Source organism: Cynocephalus volans, chromosome X (genome assembly GCF_027409185.1).
Source record: "Cynocephalus volans isolate mCynVol1 chromosome X, mCynVol1.pri, whole genome shotgun sequence".
NCBI classification, from domain to species: Eukaryota; Metazoa; Chordata; class Mammalia; order Dermoptera; family Cynocephalidae; genus Cynocephalus; species Cynocephalus volans.
Genome location: NC_084478.1, coordinates 43,342,053 through 43,363,703, shown reverse-complemented (window position 1 = coordinate 43,363,703; position 21,651 = coordinate 43,342,053). Strand labels below are relative to the sequence as shown.

Genomic DNA, 21,651 nt, shown 5'->3' with positions numbered 1-21,651 from the left:
TCTCCAAAAGATGAGTCCAATAGATGTAATTGGGTATCTTTATTTTTTAATACTGATTCCATTCTAATCATCCAGTTATGGTGTAACTGTAAAACAACTACTGGTTTATTTAATCTCTGGAAAAGTTAGTACATCTGATTTTGAGTTTTGAGCATATGCTAGTTGTATAATCCTGAGCAAATAACATTTTTTCCAGTCCACTCTCCTCACATTTACCACTTTTATTATTAAGGTTCTTATAAGGGATACAGATGAAGAGATGCATAGGACAAGATATGGGAGAAGGGGTGCAGAGCTTCCATGCTCTCTTTGGGCATGCCTCCCTCTCGGAACCTCTACAGCTATCCAGACATTTACCTTTTAATGCAGAACAGATTTAAGCATTGGAAAACATAAGCAGCTTAGGACAGAGAATTTAGAACACAGAAGTTGAGGAGTTGAGAAAACATGAATTTTGGAGCTTCTTCAGGGACCTTATCTTTAACCAGAATATGTGGCTACTTTATTTTCATGGATTTTTCAATTCAAGCAGCAAGTTAGAGCCTTCCATGGTTTTCTACATATTTGTGGGAACAATTTAATACTATCTTTATGAAAATGAATTTCAGAACAACCCAGAAGTTTCACCTGCTAATTGGAATGGGATCCTGGGAGCTTATAATCACAAAACACCACAATCTGTGTGCTTTGAAATTTTCGAGTGGAATCCAAGATATTGAAATGTCACCTTCAGAGTTTCTTTACCAATAAGATGAAACTGAGTTTTCATTTTCTGCCCTTCACAGCATAATGTATAATGTTTAGCTAAGCAATAGGTACTATGTAAAAAAAATAAAACAAAGCAAGACTATCACTTCATAAGTGTTTTATTTCACTATTCATTTATTTTAAATTTTAATTAGTATTTTATTTATTACAGCTGTTACTGATTAGAATTTATTATATTGACGGTCGGATCTTTAAGCATTTTTTATTCTTGATGTTAAATCCATTAATCATAATTCATAAAGCCTTTTTTGGGCTTTTAGCAGACTTTATTTTTTAAAGTAATTTTAGTTACACAGCAACACTGGGCAGAAGGTACAGAGCGTTCCCATATACCCACTTCCCCCACACATGCATAGCTTCCCACATTAATAACATCCCCCAGTAAAGAAGTACATTTCTTACAGTAGATGAACCCACATTGACATATCATTATCACCCAGAGTCCTTAGTTCACATTAGGGTTCACTCACGGTGTTGTACATTCTGTGGGTTTGGATGAATTTATGATGGCATGTGTCCAACATTACGGTATCATACAAGTAATTGGAGTAATTTTACTGCCCTAAAAACCCTCTGTGCTCTGCCTATTCATCCCTTCTTCCCCTCCAACCTCTAGAAACCACTGATTATTTTACTGTCTCCACAGTTTTGCCTTTCTCAGAATGTCATATCGTTAGGATCCTTCGGTGTGTAGCTTTTTCAGATGGGCTTCATTCACTTAGTCATATGCACTTAAGTTTTCTACAAATCTTTTCATGACTTGATAGCACAATTTTTTAGTGATGGATAATAGTCCACTGTCTGAAAGTACCATGGTTTATTTATCTATTAACCTACTAAAAGACATCTTGATTGTTTCCATGCCGTGGCAATTATGAAAAAGCTTCTGTAAGCATTCCTATGCAGGTTTTTGTGTGAGTATATGTTTTCAGCTCCTTTGGGTAAATACCAAAAAGCGTGGTTGCTGAACTGTGTGGTAAGAGCATGTTTGGTTTTGTAAGAAACCTCCAAACTGCCTTCCACAGTGGCTGTACCATTTTGCATCAGTAACAAATGGTAGTTCCTGTTGCTCCGCATCCTCACCAGCATTTGGTATTGTCAGTATTGTGGATTTTGGCCATTCTAATAGTTGTTCAGTGGTATATCTTTGTTGTTATAATTTATAATTCCCTGATGATATTTAATGTGAGATATCTTTTCATCTGCTTATTTGCTATCTATGTGTCTTCTTTAGTCAAGTGTCTGTTAAGGATTTCTTGCCCATTTTTAAATTGGGTCATTTGTTTTCTTGTTGAGTTTTAAAAGTTCTTGGTGTATTTTGGATAGCAGTATTTTACCAGCTATGTCTTTGGAAAATATTTTCTTCCGATATGCGGCATTTCTTTTTATTCTTTTGACAGTATGTTTCACCGAGCAGAAATTTTTAATTTTAATGAAGTCCAGGTTATCAATTCTTTCTTTAATGTATTGTTTTTCTGCATTGTACCTAAAAAGTCATCCCCAAACTCAGGGTCATCAGGATTTTTTCCTATGTTGTCTTCTTGGAGTTACATAGTTTTGCATTTTACATTTGAGTCTGTGACCTATTTTGAGTTAATTTTTGTGGAGGATGTAAGGTCTCTGTCTAGATTCATTATTTTGCATGTGGATGTACCAGCACCGTGTGTTGAAAAGACTATACTGTATTGCCTTTGTTCCTTCGTCAGAGATCAATTGCCTATATTTTTATGGGTCTATTCCTGAGCCCTCTATTCTGTTCCATTCATCTATCTGTCTATCCTTTTGGCAGTATTATACTGTCTTATTTACTGTAGCTTTATAGCAAATCTTGAAGTCAGATATTGTCAGGTTTTCCACTTATAAAACTCTTTCAAATATTTTTTTAAAATCTTTATTGAATTGTAGCTATTTCTTTAGAGAGTCTTTGAATACTTAAAAATATATGGGTTATTTTATAAGTATTTCCATAACTTGATGTGCTTGGGAAATAGTTTGGTCTAGATATTTGCTTATTTCTCTAAAAGTATTTTTGATGTCGCCATATTATTTATATCTATATTTACATCTTTATATATGTATCTATCAATTTATCTATCTTTATCTATTTGCTTTCAAAGGGAAGACACTAGATCTTCAGTGTACAGTACAGTTAACACTGGACACATGTGGCGCTTTAAATTTAAATTAATTTAATTAAATACAATTAGATTAAATTAAATTAAAAATTTATTCCCTTAGTCAAACTGGCCACCTTTCAAGTGCTCAATACCCACATGGGGCTATTGGCTACTGTACTGGACAACACAAACTTATGCTGATTAAAAATGCAGAGTGTGCATTTGTCTATTATATGCTTTCCCACCTGTACTCAATATTAGACCTTGGAATATATGTTTAAATGCCTTTAGGTATAATGTAGTTTTAAAAAATAGTCTAATGTAGAATAACCTCCTGAATCAAAACTCCAATAAAATATTCTTTATAAAGCTATTATCTAGTCACATAATTATTGCTCTTGCTATATATTATTCGCATTATAGCTTTTTTGTGGATAGTCATGTTTTAGGACTTATAGTCTGTATTGTTATAGGCAAATCTACTGCATCGTGGTTTAAAATTTATGTCTCTGGAGAAATGTTATTTTGCTAAACTCAATAGTATAGAATACACAGCTTTTGTTAATTTAAAACATGATTTATTTGTTGTTCAAAAGTTAATTCTGATTAGTAGAAATGAGCAAAAAATTTAGAAAGCTGTTTGAAACTAAATCTATTTTTCCTTGGACATAAAAGTACTTTTGACTTGTTTAGGAAGAAAAATTAGCCCACAATTTTTTATTTAGTTATATATGGGGTTTTTTTTCCTGTTAAATTATTTATGCTAGCGTACTTTTTTCCATTTTACATACTTACTGGATTCTCAATTTTATTTTGAATACTGATTATATACTTATGTTATTAGGAGTAATTTCAGTAGTATATCATTAAAAGATAAATTTCATTTTAATTATCTGGCATTTTATCTTTCATTGCTTGCTATGATTCGCTATTTTTTTTTTTTTGCTTCTGTTTTTGTTATTTTGCAGTCTTGCACTGCAATGCATCAGAAACTATTATGTCAAAGAAAGTTATAAGTAGAAATCTTATTGTTAAAAATAGTAGCAATTCAGGATGAAAATGGCTTTTGCTTTCATTGCCATTTTGATACTTTTGATGCCAAAAGAGTTGAGAAAAATGTCTTTAGATTCAAATGATAAGCTGACAGAGTGAAATATCTTAAGGCTTGAAAGGGCAAGTAGAAGTTATAATTACTGTGTAGCTTCACAATACTTGTATTGAAATACTCACCTTTGCTATCATGCTGCAGGCCATAGAGCGAGAAAAAGCCGAGAAGTTCAGAAAACTGCAAGATGCCAGCAGATCAGCTCAGGCCCTGGTGGAACAGATGGTGAATGGTAATTACACGGAGTTGATTTAGATAATCTTCTTAGGGATTTGATAAACACATAGGTTCATATTTATCAGCTGAATTGTATCAGACAAGCACTTCTTGAATGCGAATTTAAATTAAAGGGAGTTTGTATGTTATTTTTTTTATCATTCTTTCTTAATGCTAAGCAAATTATTAGGGAGAGATTCAAATCTGAGTCCATTGGCAGAAAATGGGACATGATAAAATATTTTGTCAATCTATTGCAGAGAAGTAAATTTTAATGAAAATACTGCTTGCATTTGTTCAAATAATTTAAGAAAACAGGTTTGCAGAAATAATTGGTAATATAAGCAATCATATAACATATGCAAAAGTGATTATAATCTGATTTTAAATAATTTTTGCAATATATTTTTTCTAACAGACTAAAATTATGTGGAAGGTTTCATAATCATACCTGTTTCCTAATAATATATTTGGCATTTTCTGATATTTTTTATCTTTTTCTCTCATTTAAAAAAAAAATGTCTCTTTGGAGTAACATTTAATTTTTTAAGTAACTTTTTTATTTTCTTGAGTGAGATGAAAGCCAGAAAAATATTCTTTTTCTTTTTAGAGAATGAATTAAAATTAATCTTTGCTAATACTTAGTGCCCCAAAAGCTACTTGTACAAAATTATTATTATTATGTTTTTGTCTTTTTGTGACCGGCCGCACCGCACTCAGCCAGTGAGCTCACCAGCCATCCTCATATAGGATCCGAACCCGCAGTGGGAGCACTGCTGCGCTCCCAGTGCCGCACTCTCCTGAGTGCGCCACGGGGTCGGCCCCAAAATTATTATTGACATAAAATATAAACAAACTTCTTTCAAATTGTCATTGCTAAACTACTCATTTCCAGATAAAAGTAATTTTATGAAGATCAGGGATAACACTATTTCTAAACAATGTATTATTTTTTTCATTTTTCAAAGTATATGTTTACAAGAATATCATAAACTAATATAACAAATGTTTTTGTTGTGCATGCCGTCTTTTTTCACAATCTGCCTGTTTTCTGGGGCATAATAAGTTCTGTGTATAAATTATTTTTTTGCCTTAATTGCTATGTTGGCATTAAAAAGTTCAATGATCTTCCTAGGAATCAATTTATTTTCTTCTTTTAATGAACCCTGTGACTATTTGGTAAAAAATAAAAACAAGCAAATATGACAGCTGAGAATTGGGTTAACAAGTTTATGAATATATAGACAATGAAAAATGTTAATAGGATGTTGTTTAGTTGCATGTTGCTGGTGGTTTTAACTGATGAGTTTAAAAGGACATTCAGGTTAAATAAAATTATGGGATCTAAAAAATACTGTTGTAGATGTTATATAATTTCCTCCTAGGAACTACATTCATCACTTTTTCATTTTAACAAGCTGATGTAAAATCTGTATTTTTAAATGATCTCATTTCATAATTAAATATCAAGCATACCTTACCTCAGATCATCTGAAGCCACATACACTAAATTATTCAAAAGGCATTTAAACATTTAGAAATGAAAAGAATGGTTTTTATTTTTTGGTAAGTGAAACTACATACAGTATTTAAAATGATCATGTGACTAGTGAAAATATCGTTTTTCAAGATTATTGCCCTCATATCTTTACTTTTTGGAGGCATAAAGAAAAAATAGAACATATAAGGTCCTTAATAAATATAACTTGACTGATTAAATTCTGTTTAGCAAAACAAAATTAAGGTAGTAATTTAGATAATGACATTGGTAAGTTTGGTTCAACAATAATTATTAATACCTCTGAAGGAAAATGCTAACTTGGGTAGACAGCAAAGGGCACTGGTGAGGGTGGAGGGTGGGAGTGGGTAGGGTGTGATTTGAAGACTTTCTTCTTTGATTGCCTGTACTGATCAAATTTTAAGCCACCCATTTGTTCTGCCAGTGAAGATATGGCCTAACTAATTCATGATTAAGCTCAAGTTTGGGCCATAGCTAGGATTACTATTCAGAATGACCAAAGCTCTGCTGCCCCATTAAATAAAACCATTTACATAATTACTAAAAAATAGACTCAAATATTTTAACTTCTCTTTTTGTCCCCCCCCCTTTTTTTTTTTTTTGCTTTTTAATGAATAAATTGCATAATATTTTTCTTCTGTGATTGTTTGTGCAAATTATGAGCTAAGCCAGACACAGAATAAGTGCCTGGAATATCTCTCCAGGTGTATTTCAGAGGGATTCCTAACCCTAATTTATAATAGCTCCTATAGCATAGTGCCAAGAGCTAGAGTTTACCGGTGAACTCATGAAGCTGAGAGATAATTTAAACTTTCTTTAAACCAGTATTCCTGACAGTTCTCTTTGTAAAGATCTTAAATTTTCAAGTCCGGAATCTTCTTTCTCAAGTTTGGGCTATGGAATTAAACTAAAACTGCAACTATGTAAGATGCGTACATTCTTGTTTTTTTATTAATAGAAAGGAAAATGAGAGCTGAATCACTTTACTTCATTTAGGACCACATGTAAATGGCTGATTCTTTCAACCACATATGTTGTCCTCAAAAATTAACATAAAGACAAATCACTTTTGTACAATGTTTATATTATGCCACTAATACAAATGTGTGTGTGTATATGTGTGTGTGTGTGTGTGTATAAATTTTATGTATGTTTACCATAATAAGAACATTTAACATTTATTCATAGTATAAAATATATATGAATAATAGCATAAATATAGCTACTATATTTTTTAGAAATATTTTATAAACTATATTATATATACACACATACATAGCAAACTAAACTTTCTACTTAAATTAATTTATCAGAAGATTAAATTAGTTTTTAAATATTTAGAATGATTTTGGAACTCTTCAATTTGCCTTCAGAATGAAACTCCAAAATATGCAAAATCCTTATCTTATATTTTACTTCAGTTTTGACCCGAAATGGTACATCAGACGTATTTCCAAATCACTTTTGTCCATTTCTAAATATCCATGAAACAACGAAATTTTGATACTGCTTAAGAAATGCAGAAAACAAAAGCTATTGGTCCCAAAGGCAGCTTCTTGATGGAATTTAAGAAATGTGCTGAGAAACAAGAGGTGGAGTGGGGTATTAAGATTGTTAAAAGTGAAAAATTTACCATGGTTCCCATGTAGAAGTGATTTTCATTTGATGGTGCAAAGTATTCTTAAAAATCAATTGTATGTCCTAAAAACACTATTTCTTGTAAAATAGGTTCAGTTTTGCAGAGTCACGCAGATATTGTGATCAATTTGAAGATAATTTTTATTTTGGCTATACTTTTTCAAATGCAAAAACACAGTAAATATTTAAAACACAGTAAATATTAACTATATTGTACATTTTACAGTAATGATTTATATTTGAAGAATATACAGATAGAGATTCTTATCAATTTATTTGGAAACTTTCTTTTTTTTAAGCAAAAAAAGAGAGTTGCATAAATTGCTTGCATACTTACTTTAAACCTATACTGGAATATTTTCCTTGTGGATGTCCCAGTTCTTTTGGTTAGAACCTAAGTGATCTTTCACAATCATAGACTAATAAGAGATGCTACTACCACGGTTTTAATTAAAAAATCATGTTTCTGGAGTTTTGGGTTGGAATTTTGTTGTAATTTTGAACTGATTTATCTCTTTCTTACCCGTATCTTTTTTTACTCTAATTATCATTAAAATTATTTTACTGTTTCTATGTCAACATCAATTTGTTGGATAAGTATAGAAAGTCGTTCGACACAATAGTGCATGGTGAAGAGTACCTCTTTTCATTGGACGTATTCTAGGCTGACTATAGCTAGTAATATTATATAGTATATTTCAGATCTCAGCTTAATTACCACACACAAAAAAAGGATAAATGTTTAGGTGATGGATATGCTATCTATCCTAAGTGAATCATTGTCCAATATATGCATGTGTCAAAACATGCTGTACACTACAATTATGTACAATTCAAAATTTTAAAGAATTTATGAAGCTTACTGTCAATATATAAGATTAGGATCATAGCTTCAATCTGAAGAAATTTACTTCCTGAACCTTTAATGAGGGTGAGTGGGAGACTAAACTGGGTGCCTAGTGATCTATTTATATGTTTCTGTAGTTGTATTATACGAAGGGGAATTTCCAAATTATTTTCTGTTAAAAAAGGATGCAATATAACCTTCTCTAGGATTAATTTTTAGATTTCTTTATTTAAATATAGAAATGGTATAATAATTTTAGCCATTAAGTATTGTAAACAATTTTGCTAATACTTCAATAATGTTTCTAACTGTTTAATACTGGTTTCCTAAGATTTTATTTTGAACCTTTTTAAAAACTGATCCTGCTTACTTTAAGACAAAGACCTTGCAGTATATTAATAAAATTAGGAAATCTTACAACAATCTAGAACCAAAATCCCCTGCACAATTTTATATCTAAACATGCCTATTTTCTTCTTATCTATGTTGGATTAGACTTTATTCTTAATAATTTTTGTAGAATAGTGTTCTCATATGAATACATAATCTCCTCATCAGTCAAGTATAACAAGAATAAAGCCTAGTTTAGATAAATTGTTTTCCCTTATTAATATTAAATTACCAAAAAATAGTTATACCAAAACATTAATTTGAAAATATTTATAAGGATAGTTCAAGTTCCCGTTCCCTTTAAACTATAAAATGGTTTCACCACAATTTCCAGAGGAAATACTATAATTATCTAATATGTTTAGTGGTGTTTTCTACATTAAATTGTGCTTCACTTTCAATTTCTAATTGTAGTATTCTGTGTGTTAATTAAGAGCCTAAAGACAATCACATTAAGGAAATGTTTAAATAAAAGTAGTTATTATTAGTACATTCAACTAAAAGAACATCTCAAGACTCTGATCCGCTGACTGCTAGATTATAGTGTTTAAGGTTATCACCTAATAGTAAGTAAGCTAAGGATTGTAATTATGTCGCACAGAATGGTAACACAGACAAGGGCTCCTCTTATCTATAACATTAAATAAGTAACTGTATTTTTTGTATTATGATTTATAGCTTATTAAATACTTTCATATGAATGATGTCATTTGAGTTTTGGCAACAACATTTTGTAAGATGGGTGAGGGAAGGGATTATAGTAAATTTGGCTCATCTCAAAACCAAACCTCTCATGATCTTCTCTTCACGTCACTGTGAAGGATTTTCAGTAGTAACAACTATTCTAATCATACATTTTCATGGGAAGACATTTTGCAACTGGTCTGTGTACCAATGGGGCATGGAAATAGTAGTATTTGTAGTAGTGCAGCCCCTCCACTGTGAATGAGTAGCCTTCCTCAAATGCACACAATTCCTCATCTTATTCCTTACCCAGTTCTGGGCAATTTGATTTATGGTTCCTCTTTCCCCACATGACACTTAGGATAATGCTCTACACAGAGTTCACATTCCATGAATGTTGTTAATCGACAGACACATTTTTCTTGGTTTAATTCTAGTCTCCACAAGAAAGAGCTTCTGTGCTTGTGTGTGCGCGTGTCTGCATGTGTGTGTGTATGTGCGTGTGTGTTTGTGTGTCTGTGTGTGTGTGTGACAGGAGGAAATCATGGTGATAACGGTTGTTGCAAGAAATTAGTGGCAAATCAAATATGAGTAGATATCTGACTTTTTCTCTTATAATTCTTTGATTTTAGGAAATAGAACAAAATACAAAAGGAGCTGTAGTAGTAAATTTTTATATTGTCCTTACTAGGGGTAGAATTTTATATATACTATTAATTTGTAGAAGCTATCATTTTTACAAATGACACACTAGTTGTATAAAATTCAGTGTGGTCACAGTAGCTTCTAGAATTAACCTTCAGACCTTATCGTCATGAATTCTGAATAAATTTTGAGTACATTTTAGGCTATTATAGTGAATGCCAAATGGATTTGTAATGAACCTCACTTAAAGTGCAACAAACATGGGAGACTATTTATTAGCAAATTTAAGTTTTTATTCTTAATTCAAGAGCTCTGAAAACACAGGTTTTGCATTATTCTATCATGGCTACATGGCTAATGATGAATATACTTGATGAGGAATACTTCACTTTAAGTGGCAGTTCTGAAGTACTTGCATAGAAGGTGGTGTACAATTAAAATTATTCCAACAGTCTGTTATGTACTGTACATTAGTAATAAAATTAATGGATGCACTTCAAGTAATGATCCATTTCCTCTGGGTGCAATATATTTATTCATAGACTATTCCAGGGGTTGTTTAGAATATGAGATGTGAATGGATTATGATCCATTATCTCTGAAATTCTAATGTGCTACTGCAAAATGGTTTCCATAAGTATTGTTCATAATGCTTGGTGCATTAGTGTTTGTATTCTCAAATAGCTAACAAAAAATTCGAAAAACAGATGCTGAAATGATTAATACTTAAAACTTTGTAGATATTTACAAATTGTCATAAAACTTAAAATTTCAGATGAATTACCATAATTCTATGAAATATACATAAAATGATTTTATGTAATATTAAAATTATTCATAAGTGAATGTTCACTTGGAAAATATTTTGTACCCTTAATATTCTAGAGAAGTTTTAAGGAATCTTCGTACAATTTCACCAGTAGTACTGGCAAATAGATGGCCAATTATTTCGTGAAGTTGAAGTAATGGCATTTCTAATTTTAATTTGAGAGATGCATTAAGTAATGTGACATATGACAATGGTTTTGATCTCCTGCTCATGTATTTTAAAGCACACTCGAAGCAGGAGGTGCCGTGTGCCTGTTTGTGTATGGCTTTTTGCTTCTGTATGTATTGCTCCCCTAATGTTTGTATTCATATGAAATAAGCTACTGAATTGGTGTTGGGTGAGTTCACAAGTACGAAGTACTTATTTTGTTTCTACTCTAAGCCGAGAACCCTATCAGATACTGCCAGTGGATACCTACTTCCTGGAGTTTATAGTTTAGAAGGACAGTTTAAACTCTAGTTGAGCAGGAAGCATATTCATGCATCAATTAATTTAACTACAAATCCTTCATAATAAGACTACCAATTCTCTGCAGTCAACACCGTGTCTTTGCCAGTGACATATAGAAATTTCTGTTTTTAGTTTTGGCATGGTTGTTCTTTATAACTTCACTTTCAAATGATTATAAATGTATGACCAAATATTTCAAGATTCCCAAAATAAACTCTTATGAATACATTTCTGATTATAGATATAACGTCTTCAAAAAATCTGTGTTCACTTTTAATACTCTATATTTGTTTCGTATTACATAAAATTAGTACTAATTTTTAAAACATTAATCATAAACTTTGCATAATGACCTTTTTTAGTCATTTAAAACGTTCCCTCTTCCCCTCCCTAATTTCGACATTTGAGAGATCTGGTCTCTTTTCTTGTTGCCTACATGTTCTTTTTCATTTTTTCTATATTAGCATTGTTTGCTATTTATTGGTTACCTGGTATATGTCCGATCCTGTGTAAGTACTTCATATATGTTAACTCAGAACCCTCATAAATATCTGATAAGGTTTATTCTATTTTTATCTTCATTTCCTGGATGAGAAAAATGAGACCCAATTAGATTAAAACTGAACTCAGTTCACCCATCTGGTAAGAGGTGTCAAATTTGAATTCAGTTCCATCTAACACCAGAGTTCTCACTGTTAATTTCCATGCTTTTCTGCCTGTCTCCTCCTTTATCCTTATATGGGAGTCTCTATTTTACTCTTTACTGCCTTTTATTTGCCTATATTCAGTTGTAAAGATCAAAATGCAAATAAATAGTGAGTATTGTAGATTTCAGTGTTATGGATTTGTACAAAGTTGACTTTTCTCTTTTATTTTAACCCCTTTTACAGTGATATTTGGCATCTTGACATTTTTTGGCACAACATAGTTTTGCATAATGATCAACATGGACTCATTATAGCTTATCCTGAATTTTAATAATTACCTTAGAATCTGTTGCTATTTTATTATAGTTTATTTTATCTTTTTGCAAAATCAACATATATCATTCATATTGAAAATTGACTGTGGTTTTACATTGCCAATTGCTAGGGGTCTTTGTAGGGTTAACCTTTCTCAGGGACAGAGAGATTTCTCTCTGTGTTCCTTTATCATTTACACAAATGTTAAATAATACTCAATCCAGCATCAGTGTATCAGTACCTTTAATTTACTTTAGCATCTCTTATTTACCTACTTAACTTCTGATTTGTATTAATTTGTCACACATCATAGACGTCCTTCTTCTAAGTGCTTGTTCAAGTTCAGTGTATGCTGAAAATGTTTCTCCTAAACACCTGATCATTTAGATCCATGGCATATTTTTGAGGCATTACCTAACATAATTTCAAAATTCTCCTGTGCATTTTTAAACTATGCATTTTCATTTTCCAGAAATAATGTTAACATTTTATCATAATACTTTTTTTTCAAACTGAGTGACATACTATTGAAATTTTAGATTCCTCTCTCACACTTTGTACCAAATGTGATCATTTTACAACTACAGTTACCTAGTAGCATTCCCCCAAAACATATTTTGGTACAATTCTTGATCACTGCTCAAAACCAAGTTATCATAAACAGCATACCACAGCACATATTCAGATATCTCAACAAAATCAATTCCTTTCCTACGTATTAGGAAGGTATTAGAAGAACATTTAGTTCTTGAAAACCACAGGCTTCTTTTATAGCTTGGTATATGTAGACATGTATATTTCTCTTTTTACACCTTTTTCCCCATTATATCTCTTTAAAAACATATCAGCCAAAGAAGGAGGAAAAGATTGTTTCCGATATTATTTTTTCTTTCTTTTTTTTTAATAGGTTATGAATATTCATGAGATACAAAGCTGATTGTCACCCCTTGTGCCCATGATGTGAGGGCCAGATTCATACTGGCTGTATACCCATTACCACAAATTGCGTTTGTACCCCGTGTCCCCCACCCAACTATCCCCAACCACCCCCCTTCCCCCCCACTCTAATTTGTAGCCCATAGAATGTTCTCTCCCTCTACAAAGTATGTTTTCTCCAGGCTAATCCTAGGTAGCATCATACTTTGAAATTAGTAAAGTTAGAGTCATGTTTCAAATGAATTGAGAGATGTGATTTGGCAGCATAACATGATCACAAAAAATTGCAAATTAGAACATCTAAGCAGAGGAAAGTAAAAGAGGCTAAAAAATATAGTTGTTGAATTCAAATCCATATTTTTTAGTCTTTAAAAGGATAAAGTAGGAAGCAAATACAAATTAGCAAAACCAGAGGTATTATGCTTACTAGAGATATTCTTCAAACTTTTTAGGAACTTAGTTTCCCTTTAACTAAATCATATTACCAGACAATTAAGTCAAATGAACATTTATAAAAGTAGGTTCTCATAGACAACCTGTTTTTCTACCAAATCACTTTACCCTGAGATATTTCAATCTAGAGGAAGAATTTTATAGTGAGCATATGTGAGGTCTTTGTGGACAAATGTGGGAATATGACACATCCAAATATTCAGTATCTCCAAGATATAAAAAAGTCATCACTGCTAACATAGCTATTAAAAATATATATGATATCATATATAACGTATTTCCTTCTTTATATAATGTCATTTATTAAGGAAGTTAACTAATAAATCTGAGAAAGTCCAAATTTTTTGAACTAACTTTGGAGAGTTCGAATATTTCAGTCCATAGCATTGCATGATGTTGCTATACTTTCATGCTATGTATAGAATAATACATACTTAGATTGACATTACTCATGTATCACATTTTGACAAATTTTAAATAAGATAGCATATATGAATATACATAACATATTTTCTGGCAAATAGCAGGTACTCCACAGGGTAATCATGATAATAATTTGCTCTTGTGTTTCCATTTTGCCCTTAATAGAGTTTTCAGATTCAGTCTTGCTGATGATTTTAAAACTTTCAAATTAACTTCCAGATTTGTAAATGAAAAACTTTTTTATAATAGAAAGATTATTTTTCCTAGTGTTTCTTTCATGTCCTTAGATCCATGTACAATCTGTTTAGTTTTAGACTTTAATAGCAGAAATAGAGAATAATTAAATTTGGATATTTTTTTCCTTTTGAAAAAAACGTACATATAATAGCATTTCAAATAAATCCTAAACTCATTTTTCAAAATGAAAATGCAAGTTAGTTTTTAAAAAATTATTTTAATAATATACATGTATTTAACATTTATTTGTAAACATTCAGAATGTTATCTGTCCATAATCAACCTTCCGTCCCCCACCAGCTTTGACCACTTTTGTTTTTATTTAAATACATTCAACTCTTCTACATCTTATGTCTCCTCATTTATTATTTTCTGATGTTTATATTATTTTATAAGATGCAACTATAATAATGTACAATCAATGCTTAGAAATCATCTTCATACTTTTATATCTTTACCAGTAAATAAATGATTTTGTTTGAAATTATTCATATGATGAGTAATTTTACAATTGAGATGTATTGGTTTTCATATCATTTCTTCAGTCTGTGGCTTCAGGGGATATATTTAAAATTTTATTCTTTCTAGAGGGTGTTAATGCTGACAGCATCAAACAAGCCTCGGAACAACTGAACAGCCGGTGGATCGAGTTCTGCCAGTTGCTAAGTGAGAGACTTAACTGGTTGGAGTATCAGAACAGCATCATCACTTTCTATAATCAGCTACAACAATTGGAGCAGATGACAACTACTGCTGAAAATTGGTTGAAAACCCAACCCACCATCACATCAGAGCCAACAGCAATTAAAAGCCAGTTAAAAATGTGTAAGGTAAGAATCTTTCCTCCTTCCATTTGAAACATAATCAGTAGGCATTTCTTGGCAATTTTTAAGAGGACAGTAGCAAAGTGTTTAGTAATGAAATTTTCACCTCCTAAGGATTTAACTAAGCACAGTGAAGATCAAAATATAAGCAAAGAAAGTCAGTTTAAATAGGTAATGTATTGATACCTGAAAGTCTAAAATTGTATTTAGAGTAGTTACACATAGCTAATTGATTTTGTCAGTTTGCAAAACGGTGAGGCAGTTTAGGAGTGTGGAAACAAAATATGCCTTACAAAAAATGACCTATACTTTGGCAATTTTTTATTGCTAACAGCATAATCCAGTCATATTTTGAAAAAGTGGAATCTATACACATAGCCAGAAACACAGGTCAACAACAATCTGATACATTAGAATAATTGGATCTATAAGGAAAATCTTTAAAACTGGTGGTTCACTCAAATTAAAATAATTGGAGAAAGGTTTTTTTACAAAGAGATATTTTACAAATGTCGTTAGAGAATAGAGGAACCACAGGGATAGTACAGTAACCCAGCATCAAAGCTATTATCTCTCTTAAGCAAGAAAGGATCAAGGAGGGAGAAGTTACAGAAACCCATACAGGGAGAGTCAGATCCCCATGGTAAAGGCAGCCTTAAGAGCCAGCTCAAGTGACCCTCATAGAAATGGACCCAGGAAAGTAAACACCCTGCTTCATTCTCCTCTCTGCCTCCAGAATCTAGACAGGGCTCCCTACTGATAAAACTTAATCAGAAGCCAAAAACGAAGATCTGAAATCTGTTGATATCAGTGTCCTGGACTACAGGAGATGGGTGGACAGTGTATCTGGAGGGGCCAACAAGATAGAACTAGAACAAAAGGACCTGAGAAAGAGATTAAAAGACTATATCTGCAAGTGCAAGAAAGCACAAAATATATCATAATGAAAATAGCTTGACCATTTCCCATCATTACTATGAGCTGTGCACTTTTCATGGGAAATGGGAAATAGATTATCGGATGTGTTAAAAGGTTTAGAGGATGAACCTTTGATGACAGATTGAGATGAATGAATTTAATACAAAAAGCAACAAATGAGGGTTAATTTTCTTACTTTAAAAAGAATGGTTTAAATAAAGAGAGATAGAGAGGTGATAGCATTGATTTGCAAAAGGTATCAAACCCAGGAAGTGATGGGAAATTCAAAGCTATTTTGAAGGCAAAAGCAATTGAAAGACTAGATATTTCTTCTTTAAATATCGGAGCTATAGCTTTACTAGAAAGTAAATAAACTCAGGAGGTATATTTTTAGATAAAGAATATAGTATAGGAAGACACTTAGTTTATTATGCAAATATGCAAATCTAGGGAATTTGTATATTTATATCCTTTTTTTTCTGTGAATCAAAGAAATAAACCACCTACACTATTTCTTGCAACAAAAATCTGATGACATTGCCTTAACCTGATTCTTGAGATTCAGATACAGAAGTTAGTAGTAACATCTACAAAATACATTCATCCAAAAAGTACATATTTATTGTCTTTAATGTGGCAAAGAATGATGCTGAGTGTGTCAGTCAGCTTGGGCTGCCTTAACAAATACTGTAGACTGGGTAGTTTAAACGAAAAAAGTTTATTTTCTTGCGATTCTGGGGGCTGGAAAGTCTAAGATCAAGGTCTGGCCAGGTGCAGCTTCTGGTGAGGGCTCTTTCTGGCTTTCAGATGGCTGCCTTCTTACTGTGTCTTCACATAGCTTTCCTTGGTGCCTGTACATGGAGAGAAAAAGAGATCTCTTTCTTCCTCATCCTAAAGCCATTTATCCTATTGATTTGGACCCACCCCTAATGACCTTGTTTAAGCTTGATCACCTCCTAAAAGCCCCATTTTCAAATATGGTCCCATAGGGGTTAGGGCTTCAACATATGAATTTTGGGGGACACAATTCAGTCAATGGCACTATGTTTTGCAAATATTAGAGTGAGCATTGATTGGCCCTGCCCTAAGCATGTTTAGATGGAGAGGGAGACATTATGCAAATGAATCAATGAGTATATGTCAAATGACCACTGGGATAAATGCTTTAAACAAAGTTACAGAATTTGGGGAGAATTTCTAACAGGGAAAACCTGCCCAAGGGCAGCTTCTTTGAGGGATGGACATCTGAGTTAAAGCTCTTATGGTGAGTTGAGATTAAGTAAGAGAACAGTTTGGAAGAGATTTCAAGCAGAAGAAACATGGTGGGAGGGAACAATAAAGATCAAGCAACTGAAAGAAGACCAGTGCTGAGCATAGAGGGACAGGGGAGTAGGATGCGAGATGAAGGGGAAAAGGCAGGCAGAGGAGACAAAGAGATGACTTTTGGGGCATGCTAGGATCTTGGCCTTAATCTGAGGAGTAAATCAAGATTGCTGAAAATCATATATATTAAATGCTTTCTCAAGGTTGAGGAAGTCATTCTATGTGTAAGTATTTATTTTACTGTATCCAGCTACAAAGTTCCAAATTCTGTTGCCACAATTCCATCTCACTTCATCACTCTTTTTTCTTTCACTCTGGCCCTTTGGTTGCAGTTAATTCGATGAATCACCCTAGGTAAAATATTTGGCAGGACAAGCTTAATATTATTCATACAAAAGCTAAATATCTTACTATTTAGCCATGATTAGTGATAGGTAAATAAATTATTATATCCCCTTTGTCACTGTTTTCTGTTATTTGGAGATGTTTTATAACATTAGAGTGCAGATTTAGCTCATAATCTGTATGTTTGACAGAACTAATTTTTAATATGTTGGGGGTTTAAGAGCCTTTTGAGTATTGGAAAATATCCAGGGACCCTTTCCTGAGAAAAATAACGAAACCTTTCATCAAGTAAGTACATAATTTCAAAGGATAAACAGATTCAGGGAAGATGCCTTACTCTGCAGGACCAATCACACTTTTTTTGGGAAATAATAGCTAATTGTTAACATCTTTTAAATGTTGAATACTTCATTTCAAAATGATCTCTCCTATGATTTATTCTCAGGACTTTAATGTCTCAACTGAACATTTGTCCAAATGTTTTATTAGTTTCAAAGTCTCCTTTGTTTTTGCAGAACACACTTGGTTATATTGTAGGTTTTCTCTATAGCCCCCTAAACAGGAAAAATGACGGCCTTCCATCTGGCCAAATGTAAATCGGGTTCTTAAATGTTCACAGCAGATGCCAATGCTGTAATTTGCAAGTCTAGTATACAAAGTATATGTATTTCTGTAATAAAAAACAAAGAATATTACCCTTCACCTCTTGTCTTATGTTTTATCCACACACATACACCAAAATTCTGGGATTTAATTGAGAGGATTTATATTTAAATGTGGGAGATGGGCCACCTCCCCATTTTGCTAAGTACCATTACTCTTCACTCACCAGAAGAATTTAATTGTTAGAGATTAACCTACCCAAATCAACTCATACTGTAATAACCACATAACGACATTCCTCCTAGTTATTTTTATATCTTCTAAAAATGAGTTCAAGTGGTAGTTTTGCCACCATAAAAGGACTTATGTGATGCATTTATCACAGCCAATCCTAGGACAAAAGTTCTCTCCAAGAGTATGCATGCATCTAAAAATACCATTTATTATGCCTTTTGATTTCCAGGAAGCTCAGATTTAAATTTAGTTTGTAATGGCTGTAATTCTTTCAATTTTTTCTCTTCTAATTGGCTCATGATTCAATTTTTAAATTTTAATTATCTTGCCTTTTGCATATTAAATGGTAAACAATCCTCAAGTACTTTTTTCTTAAGGTAGCATAGGTATAAATTATAAGTAAGTAATCATGATAATAATGCTTCAAAAAGAGCATTTCATAATTTCTATTTGAGTTTAAATTATATATGTATCAAATACAAGCTAACTGCACCTTTACTGAAAACAAGAGTATGAAAACATTTACATAGAGTATAGCACCATCCAAAAGAAATATAATGCAAGCCACAAATTAGAACTACATATGTAATTTTAGAAGTTCAAGAAACTACATTATATAAGGAAAAGGAAACAGATAAATGAATTCAATAATGCATTTTAACCAGATTTATCAAAAATATTATGATTTTTACCATTTGCAGCAATATGGATGTACTTAGAGAAAATTATATTAAGTGAGATAAGCCAGGCACAGAAAGAGAAATGCCACATGCTCTCGCTTATTTGTGGGAGCTGAAAAAAATAAATAAAAACATATGCAAACAAACAAGGGCAGGACGGAGAAGATACAACAATCACAACAATTCCTTGAACTTGTTAAGACAAGTGAACAGATATGATGTTGATGGGGGGTAGGGGGGGAAAGGGGGGGGGGAAAGGGAGGGGGAAAATAGGAACTGGTAAAGGGACATGAAAATTAACTATATTGTCTATTGATTAAAATAAAAATTATCATTTTCAGGGTTAATCAATATAAAAAAAACTATGAGATAGCTTATGTTCTTATTTTTTCTTACCAATTGTTCAAAATTCACTGTGTATTTCACAATTTCAGTGCATCTAAATTTGCAGTAGCTACATTTCAGGTGCTTAGTAGCCACATACAGCTAGTGATACTATGTTAGAAAAGTACAGCAGTGCCCGTGTAATTTTGTCATCCAAACCAGAGTACTATTGACAATGAAAGGGGGTTCTATTAATAATAATGTGAGGACAATAAGAGAAAACCTAAACAAACAGTCACTCTAATTAAAAGAACGGAAATTGCCTGTTGGGTCAGGAGAAGTAATGAGACCATACAAAAGGTAGAAGATTATAAATATAAATATGTACCTGTGTATATATACACATATATAAATAATATATACATTTTAAATATGTTCATAAGATATATAGCACACATATATAAAATAGCACACATAAAATCTACGTACTATTTATATATGAATATATTTGTAATTATTATATTATGTATATATGTATATATGTAGGTATGCATAACCTATATTTTACAAAAACTAATTGATAAAAACGTACTGTTCATTGAATGAGCTTAGAATTTGAAGCAAAGGCACACAAATTTGAGATGGAGGATGCAATCGGAGTTCCATATTTAATTTGTGGAAAGGATTTAAGGTCAGTGATAGTACTTTTCAAGTGTACCTGTTTATACCCATTAATGCTCTAAATTTTGTCATCTTGAAATTAACGATCATTGTATATGATATGATGATACATAATGAATGAAGAGCCAAGGTATTCTTCAATTGATGACCTGTGATAAAGACTTGCCTAAATCATCACGGATATTTCTTATCAAATGTTTGTTATGGGTATTAGGCTAAGGTTGCATCACTGTCTTTTAACATCTTCCTTTGCAAAAATGTAATCTATGCAAAAGCAAAAGTATTATTTATTTTTAATACTCTAAATTGTGGTACAGGATGAAGTCAACCGGCTGTCAGCTCTTCAGCCTCAAATTGAGCGATTAAAAATTCAAAGCGTAGCTCTGAAAGAGAAAAGACAAGGGCCAATGTTCCTGGATGCAGACTTTGTGGCCTTTACAAATCATTTTAACCAAGTCTTTGCTGATGTGCAAGCCAGAGAGAAAGAGCTACAGACAAGTAAGTAAAAATACTTAACATGGCTAGCTTGACATTTTCCAAATTAATTATTTGTGGGGAAACCAGAAAGTACTAACATGAGAGAATAAGTTCTATCAATGCAACTGCACTCCTTACAACCAGTATTACCAAGTAATGAAATATTTTTGTGTTACAAAACTTATATATGTTATATTTAGATTTCTTTTTCCACCATATAATTCCATGACTTTGAGGAACAAATAAACCATATTTTGTACTGGCATGTTTTGTACTTGCAAATTTCAGAATCAGACTTTTCAACATTGAAGAAAATAAAAGACCTATTGAAGCTGTGTGAGTAGGTTTTCATTAAATCCAGTTTGCTCTATGTTTAAGGATATTTAGCTAAGCATCTTCTAATACTTCTATCAATTTATCTGAAGAGTATTGTAGCTATAGCATACATGTGGTAACTGAAATTCTGCAAAGGACAAATTATTCTTTGGGCTACATTTTACTATTGGATCATTATAATTACATAAATCCTCTTTTTCTCCTTTGATAATAAAATAAAAGATAAAAGTGTAGCAATTATGCAAATGTATACCATGTGACTAACAAATTTTTCAAAATGTCTCTTTTGTCTTTCACTAATTTGCTCTTATAAGATGATGTTAATACATTATATCTGCTCCAAAATATCTCTACTCATCAGCTTAATTCTTAAGACAAAATTCCTTTGAGAGATAGGTTTATGAACACTGTTAAGCATAGTTAATGAGTTTTTGATCCACTATACACATACATACATAATGTTCATCTGCACACACACAAAGGATTATAGGGTATAATTGGGTTTTAAGGCATTAAGGTAAAAAAAAAATTAAATCCCTTCACCAAATTGGTTATGAGAACACAAGAATATGTTTTTGTTTTCTACTAAAACAATAATTAGTTGGAAAGCACATTTTCCTATTGCTTTTCTTTATAAATATTCAAAAAATTCACCATATAGTATCATTTCCAGAATTAATATAGTAA

At 32.0% G+C, this 21,651-nt stretch overlaps 1 protein-coding gene across 2 annotated transcripts in view; it reads left to right on the top strand.

Annotated features, from left to right (window-relative positions):
- Positions 1 to 21,651, top strand: part of DMD (dystrophin) — a 2,107,999-nt gene that overhangs the window by 712,700 nt on the left and 1,373,648 nt on the right. For both annotated transcript variants that reach the window (XM_063083086.1, XM_063083084.1), the window contains exons 19-21: positions 4,135 to 4,222; positions 14,808 to 15,049; positions 20,469 to 20,649. In XM_063083086.1, the coding sequence (XP_062939156.1) occupies positions 4,135 to 4,222; positions 14,808 to 15,049; positions 20,469 to 20,649 (511 nt within the window). The remainder of the gene's footprint in view (positions 1 to 4,134; positions 4,223 to 14,807; positions 15,050 to 20,468; positions 20,650 to 21,651) is intronic.